At 39.6% G+C, this 15,258-nt stretch overlaps 1 protein-coding gene across 8 annotated transcripts in view; it reads right to left on the bottom strand.

Annotated features, from left to right (window-relative positions):
* LOC124120165 (extracellular tyrosine-protein kinase PKDCC-like) overlaps positions 1 to 15,258 on the bottom strand; it is a 60,104-nt gene that overhangs the window by 22,606 nt on the left and 22,240 nt on the right. For 6 of the 8 annotated variants that reach the window (XM_046482902.2, XM_046482961.2, XM_046482944.2 and 3 more), the window contains exon 2: positions 8,424 to 9,166. In XM_046482902.2, the coding sequence (XP_046338858.2) occupies positions 8,424 to 9,047 (624 nt within the window). In that variant the 5' untranslated portion in view covers positions 9,048 to 9,166. Of the gene's footprint in view, positions 1 to 8,423; positions 9,167 to 10,637; positions 10,844 to 10,886; positions 11,039 to 15,258 lie in introns of those variants that run through there. The other 2 variants (XM_046482952.2, XM_046482927.2) reach the window with 2 other exon arrangements.

The raw sequence follows: 15,258 nt of genomic DNA, 5'->3' as shown, positions 1-15,258 counted from the left end.
TGTTTTCTCACTTCGGAATTTATATCATTAAAGATAAACCATTCTCTCACATATAAGGGTGGTTAAATGAACATTTATCTCAATAGTATGCACACAAGTCATGACATGTTTGACACTTTCAATATTTCTTTAAACACAAAAGAAAAGATAAAGATGCCAACGTATTTTTTTTGTATTTTTAGAATGTTACAGCAACGTTATATCAATAATATCATGCTTCTGTTTTATTCCAGTGTTAGGATACACCCGTATGAATTCTTGGTATAAGTATCGGCCCCCAACAACATTTGCTTGTCAAAAGAGGCGACTAAATAGATCAAGATGACCAGGTTCGGTGGCATGGTTTATTGCATTATATTATCGTATCCCAATTGCTTGGATCGTTGCTCATGACGCCAATCACGGGTTTATCTGGTCCAGACGCGATATTTTACAGAACACCGTCACAAAGATGGGATATTGCTGAGAGTGGCGTGAAACAATAAACAAGCAATATCACGTGATACTTCAGATTTTAATATAAAAGTGGTCAAAATGCATACTGGTGTCACGTGTTGTTTCATACAACGCAATATCAGTACTTTTAAAATAGCATTCACACTATAATGACCCACCCTACATCAATAACAACTTCACTAGCCAGACGTTTCGGCAAGAGATCAGATGTTGAGTTGTCAGTTTCTACATGTGTTTCGCGAGTTGACCGAGGTTAACTGCGAGTTTCTCACTGTGGGGCAGGGACTGATCTCACGTCTCGGCTACAGAGGAAATATTTTGAATACGGGTGTACCAACATCACACCATCATGATTTTCGTTCGAGACCCATAGCAGTTTACTGTGAGCAAACCGGATAGCATGCTTTCAGGGCTTTCCCGACTTACCCATGATGAGATGGAACATGCTATTGCTATAGAACTAACGATCGGGACGACATTCCTTGCTTTAGAAGCTGCAGTGTATAGCAGACACTTAAGTACCAACTTGAACAGTGATGTACGGCTGGTACAAGTGCAAATATAAGGTCACCATTAAGAGACCACTGACAACAATTGCACATGTTACTTGGTTTATTATATATTTATTTAATGAGCATATCTATGTAAATTACGTGTGTGACCATAAATGTCCCGCTTGCGAGGATCGTTGCTCGTGACGTTAATCTGGTCCAGACTCGACAAAATACAGACTGTCGTCATGCAGCTTGAATATTGGCGAGTGCGGCGTTAAACAACAAACACTATTACATGTATCTATAGACCCGTGAAACTACGGGGTAGAATATATCTTCAGCAACCCATGCTTGCTGTAAAAGGCGACAAACGGGATCGGGTGGTCAGGCTCGCTGACTTGGTTGATGCATGTCATCGATCTCAATTGCGTGGATCTATGCTCATGATGTCAATCACTGGATTGTCTGGTCCAAACTCAATTATTTACAGACCGCCGTCATATGGCTGGAATATTGCTGAGTGCGGTGTAAAACCGACAAACACACACACACACACACGCGCGCGCGCGCGTATGTATATGTGTGTGTGCGTGTCTGTCTGTCTGTCTGTCTGTCTGAATCACTATTATATTGCGAGTGTTTTTATTTATGTGGGAGATTGTCGGTTATTGTTTACAGTACAACGGTGGTGATAGCCCGGGCGTTTACTTTCTCCACATATCTCGTAAACATGATCATGTAACTTATATGTTCGATCCAAGCAAACACGATAAATTAGGACTTAATCCATCTAGCCGCACACCGGATAACACAACACGTATTACTACCAAGAAGGTGTAAGGAATTTAGCTCGTCTGGAAATAAGGCTGTGTAAACACCAAGCTTGTCTTATTGGAGATTCGGAACTATGCCAGAGGCTGCGGTTTCACTGACTACCACACTGAGCGTAACTGGGCAGGATTACCCTAGCAAAGCAAGCATTTAGACAAAAAAAGAAGCTTTCTTGATCATATTAGTAGTCTGGTGTACAGGAGGCTACATAAGCGATCATTGTCCCTGCTTGCCATTTCTTGGCGAGAAAGGCATGGCAGATAAGGTTCGGCGTGAGACTGACATTACAATTATCTGTTATAGAACATATTTAATCAATGTTCATTATCATAATTAATACGTCTGGTTGGAATGGTATATAAGGATAAATGGCATCGTAAAGCAGAGATGATGAATACTTACTGTCCCAGCGAGCTTTACACATCAATATCCGGTTGTTAAATTGATAATTCTGATGTACTAGGCCGCAACATAAATACTCATGTTTCCGGTGACATGCTCTTTACAGATTTAGGTCGATATAGATTACAATAATATAGTATTGTTTTAGGTTTTTTTAAATAATTTCAGATCTGATAATATTTGAGTGTCGCAAGTAAAATGATGAGTTGGTCTGGCTTTCTGAATACCGCTCCCGAAATATAATCTAGATATTTTCTTTTTCAAACGAACAACACTAGGAATAGAGAAAAATTCATATAATCCGTTTTGATCTTGAAGCAGTAAAACGCCTTCGAATTGCAGCTGTCGTCAGTCATCTCAAGATTAAAGATTTTTTTTTACTGAGGAGAGCTGGTTTAAAACAAACTTATCGATTAACTCGGGAACAAAACAAAACACCGACCTTCGCTCTATTTATACACCGTTGTAGAAAACAGACATTTCTAAAACACTAGTCTCATACAACTACAAGCCGCTGGAATCGAGTCATTACCCCCGTAAATGCCTGATATAATATTACTGACTTCGAAGTCCTGTTCAATCACTGGAGAGAGTGCTTGAATTTTTTTCTGCAGTTAGCAATCGGTCATAAGATGGCATCCTTCAGATAAGAACATGTATTCATCATGAACCAAACACATTTATATACAATGATCCTATCAGCGTTACTCTGGTACGATACCTTCGCGCAGAGAGAGATATCATATCGGAGTAAAAGATCTGATTTTAATGAGACAAAATACATATCACGTACTAATTAATCATCACCGTCGTTACTACTTCAATCGATAACGCGCGATTGTTGTTTAAGCTTTCATAAGAATCAATTCATAAACATTATTTTATTGATGTGACTCACATCTTTATTTTCCACAACAAATTACCATTGTTGATGTTTCATAAGTGGTATGTATCATACTCATTAATCTCATAGCCTTTCAGTACTGCTGCAATTAACAAAAGTTACACTGCAATTCAAATAGGATTTTTCATTATAACATATATGTGCAAGCGGACTTAAGAAAAATTTCCCTCCATATAATATTAACCAATAACACAAAAACAAATATCTTGAACCGTGATACATTTGTTCGAGGAAAACGACCCATATCGTTGTCCGTCACTCTTGATTATTCCCTCGACAACACATCACTGAAACCTAGCTCAGCAACATCGCGCTTTGTTGCATCGCGGTAGATCAGAATTTATGCTTGGCGAAACACCGATATGCGATATGATCTAGATAAATACACAAATCATCAGCCCGGGACTCCAATCTCTCCAAGGAAAATATACAGAGGTCATGTGTGATAATTCCTTGTGCCTCGGTAGAGGAAACACAACGACGGTTCAGGCCAACTGCGGGAGAAAGCACGCGCACATGGTATGTGAGCCGACATGTGTGAGGCATGGCTGGTTTGTCTGGAAATTGGGAGAATGGAAATGTTGCATTTGTTGTGAACGAAAATTTACATTTGCTGTTTGGTTACATCCCCAGCGTATGATGAAATAATTTCTTTGTAAAGTCAATATATTATTTCATGAACTCAAATATTTCAAAATCGTCTTTGATGAATTGAAAACATGTGTTTGTACCAAAACATTGCTTGAATATAAAGCCGACATGTACTGTAAGGCGTAGATCTAATCCAGCACAGCGGAGACGGCTGAAAATCACATTTGCAAGGAGCAAAGAAACAGAAATTATTTTATCAGTACGCTGTCGCCTAAAGAACGAGAAGAAACAATACAAACATGCATCACTATATTCCAGTGCATATGATTGTATGATTGGCAGGGTAGTGTGCGTGTGTGCGAGCGTGCGCGCGCGTTCGTGTATGTTCAAGAGAGCTCTGACACCTGACCTGACCCTACCCTTGCCACATTGTAAAGCCGGAAGAAAGTTGGGTATCAGCTCAAATAACATCATTTCTTTATTTAGGAGGGGGCGGTCGGGTAGCCTAGTGGTTAAAGTGTTCGCTCGTCAAGCCGAAGACCCGGGTTTGATTTCCGACATGGGTACAATGTGTGAAGCCCATTTCTGGTGTCCCCCGTCGTGATATTGCTGGAATATTGTTAAAAGCGGCATAAAACCATACTTACTCACTCACTCATTATGGAGACTCGTAACGTCAGAGTTGTGACATGGGGAATGGAATTATTGTATACAATAGATACTCTATAGTCTGTAAGTGAGACTGAGGCGTCATATATTCAATCAGGGTTTTACGGGACGCACAAATGTAGATAATTGACGCACAAAAAATATACTGTGTCCCGAGGGATGCACAATAATAGTCATAATGTACCTACAGCGTATCGAGTAATTATGGGAGTCTGTTATTTCATCCATCAATCATGACAACTGTCCACATGAGCATCGATTCATTTCAGGCTGTAAAGTAATTATCAAAACGTACATTACACTACACCATTCATTACTTTACAGAAAACCCGTATTTCAAACAAAACCGTATATACATGATTACAAAAATGTATTACATGGGTTTCCTAAATGTGACTGTTCTGAGTCAAGTTTTCCAGGAGCTAAATCCATTAAAGCTTCATACACGCTTACTTCGTCGTAAAATACCTACCATCTCTCTCTTAACTGCACTTATATTGTTAGGTATTATTACATTTGACAGGCAAATCAGCTCACGTAACCAAATCAAGTTTGACAGGAAGTTATGAAATAGATAAATGAACGTTTCGCGTGCTAATAGTCATCGTCTTGCTGGCAAGGTTCCCGCTGGAAAGCCGTTTCCTCACAAGAGGAAAACAATTGAGTATTGACAGTTAAGCGCTAGCATGCATTCATCAACTGGTTTCTGTAAGCATGTTAAACATTATTTTCTTAATATGCCGTGTAAAAGAGCCTCTCTTTAGGGAGTATCTTGCAAGTAAACAAAGATTGGAGAGGGAACAACTACTCGCTCTCAACGACCTATTATTAGCTACTTTTTAACGACTAATTTCGAGAAATGTATTGACCCTAAAATCGTGATCAACTCGAGAAGGGACCCCTTTTAGCACTGCGAAGGTGAATGGGTATCGAGTTTGTGACACTTGAATAGGGGCTGTTGTTGAACGCCGGGCCAGCGATTTCTAGGTTTAACAAAAGCCCAGAGCTCATCAAGAACAGTATTCTGCCAATTTCCACTTAGATTGTGGCAACTGTGTTGAGTACACTTCGATTGGATGCCCGATTTAAGACTGCCAATATAAAATTTCAATTTTGAGCTAAATTCAAGTGACATTAAATTGATCTTCCATTGTGTCATCCCTGGGCCCAGGAAGCACGAGCAATTAAGTTTGTAATGAATCTTTATCAAATACCGAAATTCATGATGTCGCCCCACGTGTGTCAACACAAAATGTCGATAGACTGAGATAAATGTTTGCAATAATTCACGTCAATTCTAGATAACGTAAAAATCGTTTTCAACATAAATTGGCCCTTGGGGGAGCAACTTGGCAGTTTCTATTTTAAACCATTCCACAAACAGTCACGATTTGAAAGTCATGCCAGAGCAGTGTAGGGTTATTTAGTTATTTAAATAACAAAATATTCTATTTCCGCTGTTGGAATGATTATCGCTTATTACTGGGCTTAGCGTACGAACGATTACCAGACATTTTTCTAAAGTTATTTCCCTAATGAAGAACATTTAAGTGTTTGTGCTGTGTGGTGAATTTTTAACATCTGCACCAGCATAATCACACCACTCCGCGAGTTTCATGTCCCAAATTACACAAACTCACTTCCTCATTTACTGGGTCTCCTGGTATGAGATATCAGTCGCGTGACAATCTCCGATCTTTATGAACAGCATTAATGCTACAAAGATCTCCCACATAAACTTGCTCTTATGATATAGAACACTAAAGGAAACTCAGAGAGAAACTTTTGTTGTAATTGTCACCTGTGTTTAAATGCAAACCGTAAAGCACAAAATATCGTCATTAACAGAGAACATTCAGACTGAATTGAATCTTGTATCAACAAATTCCATAATCTAGAAAGATTTGCACCTGATTCAGAAAGCTCAGTCACAAATTAGTGTCTACAAGGACGCTGGGGATCCTTCCCCGTCCCCCTTTAAACGCTGGGGAAGTCAACAGACGCTCGTCATTACCTGTGCGGCACTCTTTGATGTGACAGTAAGGAGGACACAGGTAGCTAGTCCCCTTGTTAGATTTCCATAACAACTGACACTATTTTGTAGCCGCTAGCGTCACCCGGACCGGAGACCTAGTTATGTTTGATCACAGCCTTCCCGCTCAACTTAACCCTTGATCTGTTCTACTGAGCAGAATAATAAAACTTCATTTTTTTAGCTGATTAAAATATACGAAATGGTGAGTAGGTTGGAAAGTTTCTTTCTCCTATTCAGCGTCTTCGAGATTTGATCTGACAACCCCAGGTAAATACTGAGAATGGCTACTCTTCCAGACCACCCACCCATTACGTACAACACTGAACAAATACACTCGAATGTAAGTGCATTAAATAAATTTATTCACCAAGGTAGTGTCATCATTTATAGAAATCCATCATTACTTTCATTATGTCCATATTGTCCTATACATCCCATTGGATATAAACCCATTATATCACCACGGTCTCACCAGGACCTCCAATGTTGAACCAAACAGTTTCTTGAAAGAATTATCTTTCTATTTCTGGATAGGGACACACTACAGTGATAGTTTCCTTTGCGTATACATTTGAAATACCCTTGATACACAATTATAACTTTTCATCTCAAAACTCTAAATTTGCTGCATACCTTAAAGAGATTAGTCACTGTCACTATGGACGTAGTCATATATTAATCATAACTATTCTGTGATTACCTTTACAAATTTGGTCTCTACTGATAGAAGTTTTCAGGTAATCATATGTATGATATTCCAAATGTTCCCAGTGTTTATTTATTTGATATCAAATATCCGTGTTTCTTCCTTTATTTAGATTTGAGAATGAAGACATGCTTTCGCCCAAATTCAATATGGCCGTCGTTGCCAACGACAGTCTGTGGTACTCCAAAATCTCCAGGAATGAAGAGCTTCACGCCCCTACACCACTGGACAAACACAAACTGAATGCTTCCTGTTCCAAACTCTTAACAGGAACAACACTTCGATTTACAATACTTCACATTGCTCTGCACGAGGCAGACTTTACTGGTGTCTCGGCAGCAAAACTTGTTTTCAAAGAAAACGTGGCCACCACTTCATCGGAATTAGTTTTACAAAATTAACGTGGGTATCTACGCATGGGTCTGGCATGGAGCCTTCAACTTCAGTTATTGGCAAACACCACACAGGAGAAGTATCCATTCATGTGCTTCAGCAATAATATCAAAATTATATCCAGTACGGGACAACAGTAAGTCTACAAGGGAACAGCCGGGGTGCTATTTTCAGCTCATTGATGGATTTGTAGGGGAAGATGCTTCTTCGCCCTTAATTTAGGTCCCAATTGCGTGGATCGATGCTCATGATATCAATCACTGGATTGTCTGGTACAGACTTGATTATTTACAGACCGCCGTCATATAGCTGGAATATTGCGGAGTGCAGTGTAAAACAACCAACCAACCTTAATTTAGAAGAGACTAAATTTCAGATTTGAAGTTAGCCAAGACATAAGGCTGTCATGTCACTAGTGTATCAGGTAACACAATTTGAGTGTCAGCGTTGTTGTAATCCGTACTCAGCAATCATCCGGGTATATCAGACAGACAAGCCGATGATTGAGAGCATGGGCATGGACTATGCCGTCAATGTACGATGATACATAACCAGCCATGTCACACATTGTGCAATGTACTTTACCATAATGCATTACCGTCTCACAATTTCACGCATTGTCGTAACCAATGGCTAACGGGAGATCTCCCTTACATATAAGAGGTGATATACCAATACATTTCCCAAATACAGCGTGAGAAACTAGAGAACATTGTGAGATGGGTTCCTTAAAGAGAGCTGATGATATGTGATATATATTGTTCAATGTTTTGACCCACTAGCATTGCACTGGTTTATGTGTAACAAAGAGACTCCTTAACTGCACATGACCAACAGTGGGGTCAATATAACTCCCCCAATCAGACACTGAAGCAAATAGCTGAAACACGGCTTAATCCTCGTTCAGCAATAATTACTCACGAATACTATAAGTATACATACCTTTATGACATTCTCATGTGGCAATGCTTGCAGCACAACTATTTCTTTTACTATCTTCTGTGCAGCTCTGTGGTAACATTCCTCCATTGAAACACCTTGTTGTATACACGTATTTATATCCTGACCACCAATATAAACTGTTTTCACTGCCATTGACCTTCCTTTGTACTTTCCCTTGAACACTGCTTTGGTCCAGCCGGAAGCTATAAATTCCCTTTCGGTAATATTTTCTATGTCGTTACAATTAAGCATAGAGTCTCCGGTAACCGGCGTTCCCTGGATTTGTGGGGTATGGGAACTTGAAAGTCCTTCTGCATAAACATTCTCTCGAGTATCCTCCATTAACTTTCTTAGCCTGCTTTCGAACACAAAATACTGATTGTTGATAGTCTTGCCGTACGATCTACTGAGTAGGTCGTCTGTGAGATCTCTGACTAGTGACGAATGAGGGGACACCTCGACGACGTGTGGACTGTGGACGTTGCCACGATGTTGAACATCGTCGACAAAGGTGTGGTAGCTTTGGAACATGAGTAAGTTCCCGACTAGAAAGAATATCACACATGAAGCTGCAATATACCATACATTGTCCGTAGGCCGTCTATACCGCCGCCTCAACCCCATTTTGGAAGCAGACGACACTTTCTCCAGTATGCAGACGTCAAACGGTTGTGATGATTGCGACTTCTCAGCTCAAGACCTGCTCTTCCATTTGTTTATCTTGGATTAGACTTGATCCGGTCCTGGAAATGAAATAATGGCGCCAATTAGCTGAGAATACGTAGCCTTATTCAAAGATTAAGCGCAAGTCTTGAATATTTTATAACGAAGGAGAAACACAAGCACCGAGAACTCACTCGGTTTAACTAATCGCCAGTGAGCACGGTGACATGGATTGATTAGAAATCGTTTCGCCATTGTTACGACCCTTCAACAATTTGTATCGTAACAAACTGATTTAATCGGTAAAAACAGAAAAGGCGATATCAGTTGAAATAATTTCAAAACACTCCAGCTGATGTGCCGATGCAATTTCGGCGAAATAAATCCAATTTAACATTTTCCATTACAGTAATTATCTTGTAAAATGCAACGTTTCCCTTACAGAAACTAGAGAACTTCGGTCAACGACGAAACGCAATACACTTTAATTGCACAAAATGTATAATTAAGGGAATTATTAATCATCTATAGTTATTGAATTATACATAACAACTCGATCTTAACAACTTAATAAACACCAGGAAGTCATTTATTCGATCGTGGAACAGTTGGTCAACATTAATTGCGTACTTAAAGCAAATCTCTTTCTTCAACATTAACAGACATCATGAAATGACGGATCCCATCGGCACCATGCAAACACCTATTTGTTTCCATGAGAATAACAAAACTCAAAGTCAGTAGAATGTTATATCAGCAATCTTGTGATTGCAAAAGTTTGTGAGAAGTAGTGAATGGGGTTTCAAGTTCTAAACTTATGCCAGGAAAGGAAACAATTACTATCCTTTAGCGTGAAATACTGAGTGATACTAATGTGACTGTTCATCAGTTTGTACTAATCTTCATCTCGGCCTAACGTGGCCTCATCGCCTTCATTATCATAACAACTATTAGCGTATCTATGGTTTATCATACAAGCATAAAAACTACCAAATATTCCCAGTATATAATTTTACATATTCACATTCTAGTTATGTACCGCGCCGAGCACATTTCAACGGATATAATCAAAGCTGTTCATAAAGACACAGGCAGCTAAATTAATACTATGTAGGTAGAAATATTAAATATCAAACGGGCATGAAATATGCAGGTTCTGGTACAGGAGTAGTTGATACACAGCATAACGCATGGGCGTAAATAATATATACTCAACAGAAGGTCATCGGAGTTGTGTTGGTATTGTGTTTAGTTGTGGTAGATGGTATCTGATCCCAACATACGAGACGGGCTATATTGTCAACAGCTACACACTATCTACATTACTATATCACGTTGTCAAACAAGCCCAAGCGTATTCTAGGTCAAGCAGGGCCAATAAAGATTAGTAAATATGTACAAGGATATATTTCCCTGTAACAGTTTAGTGTATCTGCATTGGGGAACAATACAAATACAAGACAAAGTAAAATAAGGACGATATCCCGTGAATATGTAAGAGTTAGTAATTGTACTTACGAGAAAATGAAAGAATAAATGTAAATTGTTTACCAGCGAGGCAGTAGAAACGCAGCTAGAATCCTCGCCAAATACAGGCTACCTTGACCGTGCAAATAGTCACAGTACTTCCTTCATATAAACATTCTTAAATCCAGATTTGCCGTTTAGCCAAGATAATCCAAATCCAGTATTTAGAAGTCAAACGCTAAGTGTCAACACCAGCTCAGCACTGTCCGGGCGGTGCTCCTCCTATAACTATCACAGAGTGGGAACTGAGTTCCTTCCCACCAGTCTCCTTACCTGTACACGGCAATTAAAACTGGCACACATTGAGAACGCTACAGATCGTACACACGATACGGCCTAGATACACAATGGGCAGGTGAAACAATAGAGGCCAACACGACCGGGTCCCATGGTAAACAATACCTACTAGGGGACGTATTCCCCAAGTGAACAGGCAGTGGAGCGAATGAGCTACACGTTATCTACATACACATAAACGTCATACTAAAGGTGTACAGGTGAACAACGCTGTTTCACCTTTGCTCTATACTAATGATGACAGTTATAAGGGCAATCTATCCACCCAATCTGTATTACGCAATCCACTTACAGGAGATGGCGATCTGGTCACAGTATGACCACGACATCGTCATGCCCCTGGACAAAGGAACTCAAGCAGGGAGGCTGAACACCATTAGGGAAGACTTGTGCGCTAAATCCACGTCCATCAATAGACTACAAGTCCTTGTGAAAAGCGAATAAGGTGGCGACAAAAATCCCTTTGAAAAAGGCACAGGTGAGGCTGAGTTATGCGCGAGTGACAGGCGGCTAAGCCTGTAGAGGGTCGCGGACTCCTGGGTAGGCCCGGGTAGAGGTGTTGATCTTTGTGCGTTGTGGGTCGGGATGTTTGTGTATGGCGCTATGTTTGCTCTTCCTCGCTGCTTGGAATTCAGCCATTTGTCAATGAACTGTCAGTCGTGTTCGCGGACCCCGGGGAAACATTTGAATGAACATGGCAAAAACGCTCATCCACAACGAGTTATAAACGTTCGTGGGTGAATCCTTCCGTTACAACCCGTTACTTGAAGGTACATACATTAGGTTAGACAATCATAATATTACAGTTATACAAGTGGTGAGTTGCACTGAAGGCCTGGCGAAAGTGAATTACAACAACCATAAAATTACAAGTCTTAACATAAATAATCATTGTGATATTAAAAACATATATTCCGATAAATGTTGAACATATCTGATAACTGTACTTAAACAGATAACTGTCGAAAGGCGTCATTCAAACTCTTTGTATATAGTCCACAGAAACCAAATATCTATAATATTACAAAAACGTACATCTCACTGTAAAATAAATATCACACACAAGGCACATAGACATAACATGATAGCTGCTAAACATACAGTGTAACAGATTTGAAATAGTTGTTATGCCAACATGACGTACGTGTATATAAGCGAATAACCTCGATATATATTCGGGAGTCAGTAAACTTAACACTTATGTACATGTCTTAAATATAACACGACCTTAAAAACAAATACAAGAATAAGCCGGTGTGATTATTGAGCTGAATAAACACGTTTGATTCAATCTCAGCGCTCATTTCATGGACTGCAACACGAGCTTCAACTTTATCTGAAGACTTAGTAAAGTTTAACCTCTAAACCGGGGACTTAGCTTCGAGGTCTGGTGCCGTGTTCCTGCCTAGATCTAGATTTTGTAACTAAACTCTGGGAGAAACTGACACATTGTATTTTCGGTAATAAGTAATTGTTTTCATATACATATATATAAATAAAATCATTAATAAATTTGATGAGACTGACGCTTTTCACGAGCCCAGCTCCTCTTTAATTTGCAACTAGGAAGCCATGGTGATGCATCAGAGTTTATTTTGTTTTCAAATGACGCAACAGCCTGTCTGAAGTTTCAGTGATATGTTCGAGACTAACACCCTTGTGCAGCCATCCATTGCTGCTGTGGAAAGGTTGGACCGATGTGGTAACCTAGCATGACTGTCGACAGAAACTATCAACACCTTACCCTGTGCTATCATCATTAGGGTAACTCAGGGCTCCAGATAAATGTTTTAGCGATTGAGTATTTTACTCACATGTTATCATTCACGCTGATATGGATAGTTTTCTTTGGGTATGCAATGTATGTTTCTCCCTTGGGTCCAGTCTAGTGGATGATTTTACACCAATGAGTAGACATATTTAAGAATAATTCTGCTTGAAATGTTGATTAAGGTGTCTTCTAATGGTCATCCAAGTGTTTAACATGTCGGAACTGACAAGAGCAATATACATGTCTAATTAACAATAAGCGAGACTTAGTGCCCTTTTTATGCATTATTCACTGCAGCAGAGTTCATGTGATGTCTGCACTCGATCAGTAAATATAGATCGGTAAAGAAATACATATACGCAAGTTCAAATGGATACGTTTGTTAATTACGCAGTGTTGTGATACTATAGGGGTTTTGAAATGTTTCATGCGTATATGTACGCAAGTAATTCAAAATTATTTGAAAATGGTGATTTACCGGGTATCTTGCGCATTTGAAGGACATAAACAACTTTTAGTCCAGGTTATGACTGTTGCTGCACGCTTCGTATGCGCATACAAGCGTTTTCTTGTTCGCTCTGGGTTTGCGTCAGATGAACTATTTAAAAAGAAATCATCGACTCTTTTCAGAAGCGTGTGGGTCACTCATCTCATAATATTTCCGACAGACTAATGTCAAGGATATTTGAATTGCTCAAAGGCCCAAATCGAAACTTGTATGAGATTCGAATAGCTCATTTATAGGCGCACCGCCTAAAAGTAAAATAAGGTTTAGTCGTTCCCGTCGGGACACTGAAAGACCACTGCTCAACTGAGTTATTGTAATAACACTGAACAAATAAATACAGAAACACGAACTACCATTAATCCTGAACAAATGGATATGCATACTTTATGAAAATTAACATTTCATAAATGAGTTTCACATTTGTATTATCACCATGAGATCAAGGGTTACCAGTTGCGATCCATGAATTGAGTTTTGCACCATAAGACATTTTTTTTTAAACATAATACTTTTGAATATCTGAAATGAAATTATGTTGATTCGCAACAGATTTACAATCATACCCTGGGGCGTTACAATCTACCTCTCAAATACCAGCCTACACATATTCAAACCCCAGCGTTCAGTTCCAGATGAAACATTTTCGTTTCGGGGAATAACTCCTAGTCTCACTCCAAACCCCATACACCATTGACCTGTCTACATCGACACCCTTCAACCCTACGCAGGTATCCTTAGAATGACCGTGGTAGATATCTCCAGGGGTGTAGGTCAATGGAAGACGCCTCCCACCAAGACAAGACTAAACCATTTACCTGATCTACTTGTAATGTTGAGTTTATTGATCCACAATAACACTTACGTGTCAAGACTCAAGCACCTGACCCATTTTAATGTTCTCCTCGATAACAGACCCGCCATGAACAAGCTGGTCATCTGGCCACTTAACTTCTGGGACAAAACTGTGGAACAGTCAAAGTCTATAAATCAATGAGGTACCCAACGTTTCGAAAATAATTCTAACCCCACAGCCAGATATATACTGCTGGTGGGGAAAAGAAAGAGATAATGTATAATGGACATTTTTGCTAAGATGGGCTAGCCTGGCGGTTATTGTCTTGGCTGCTAATCCCAAAGACTCGGGTTCGACTTCCAACATGGTTACAATGGTTGACACCTATTCTTGACGTCCCCAGCTACCACATGCATGCACACAAAACACAAAGCGGTGATAAGGTCAACTCGCTCACTAAGACAATTACACCCTGTCTGTAGTCTGTTTCTATAACCTTGTAACTGAACGTCACATTGTTATACCGCCAAGTGTGCCCATGTCATTTTGAGATCAGCATGTGCTCAGATGCCTATCACTGTTACATGAAAAATGCAACACGATTTAAAATACCATTGCACATACGAATCGTTGATGACAAGAGGTGATACTAAGAAATCAATCTTTAGCTAATCCCAGGGTATTAGCTGTTCTAAAAGTGTCACAGCGGCTTCATTTTGTATTTAGACGATTCGTTTGACATCTCCAGATTAAGTATTACAAATATGTATTTCCGTCTGGTTATGTTATGAAAGCCACGTCTCGAGTAGCCAAGACTGAACCAAAGAGTCATGATAAATGTATTAGTAAATAGTATCGTATAGTAGTCTGGAATTAACAACTTAAGGAAATTCAAATTTATGCAGTCTTACTTTAACAACGTTTACAAAAGAGATAAACGTCCATTTACCACAGAGTCGGTTTCCACGGTCGGAATAATATTCCTATTATATCACCATCAGTAATGTGTGCATATCTGTCTCTCTCAAATCGCAGTATGAGCTATTGGGCTTATTGCATAGGATCTATTGTAATACAAATCGGAGTGTCATGGAATCTTATTGCCATAGCTTCAGTTACATCCCTGTAACTACACCATTGACCCTAGTTCTATCATTCTGGCAGAGAGCTGCCCTCGTTTGTGGGTCTTCCAACTGTCGTCTGCTTCTTCCCTCGGGTGTTGTCTGCTCAGTTGGAGGCCCGCGACGCGAAAATCGACTTCATTGTCCAAATAAGT

This window comes from Haliotis rufescens, unplaced genomic scaffold (assembly GCF_023055435.1).
Source record: "Haliotis rufescens isolate VD_foot unplaced genomic scaffold, xgHalRufe1.0.p SCAF_3, whole genome shotgun sequence".
In the NCBI taxonomy this organism is placed as follows: domain Eukaryota; kingdom Metazoa; phylum Mollusca; class Gastropoda; order Lepetellida; family Haliotidae; genus Haliotis; species Haliotis rufescens.
Note: the sequence above shows the minus strand (reverse complement) of the source record. Positions and strands in the feature narration are given on the sequence as shown.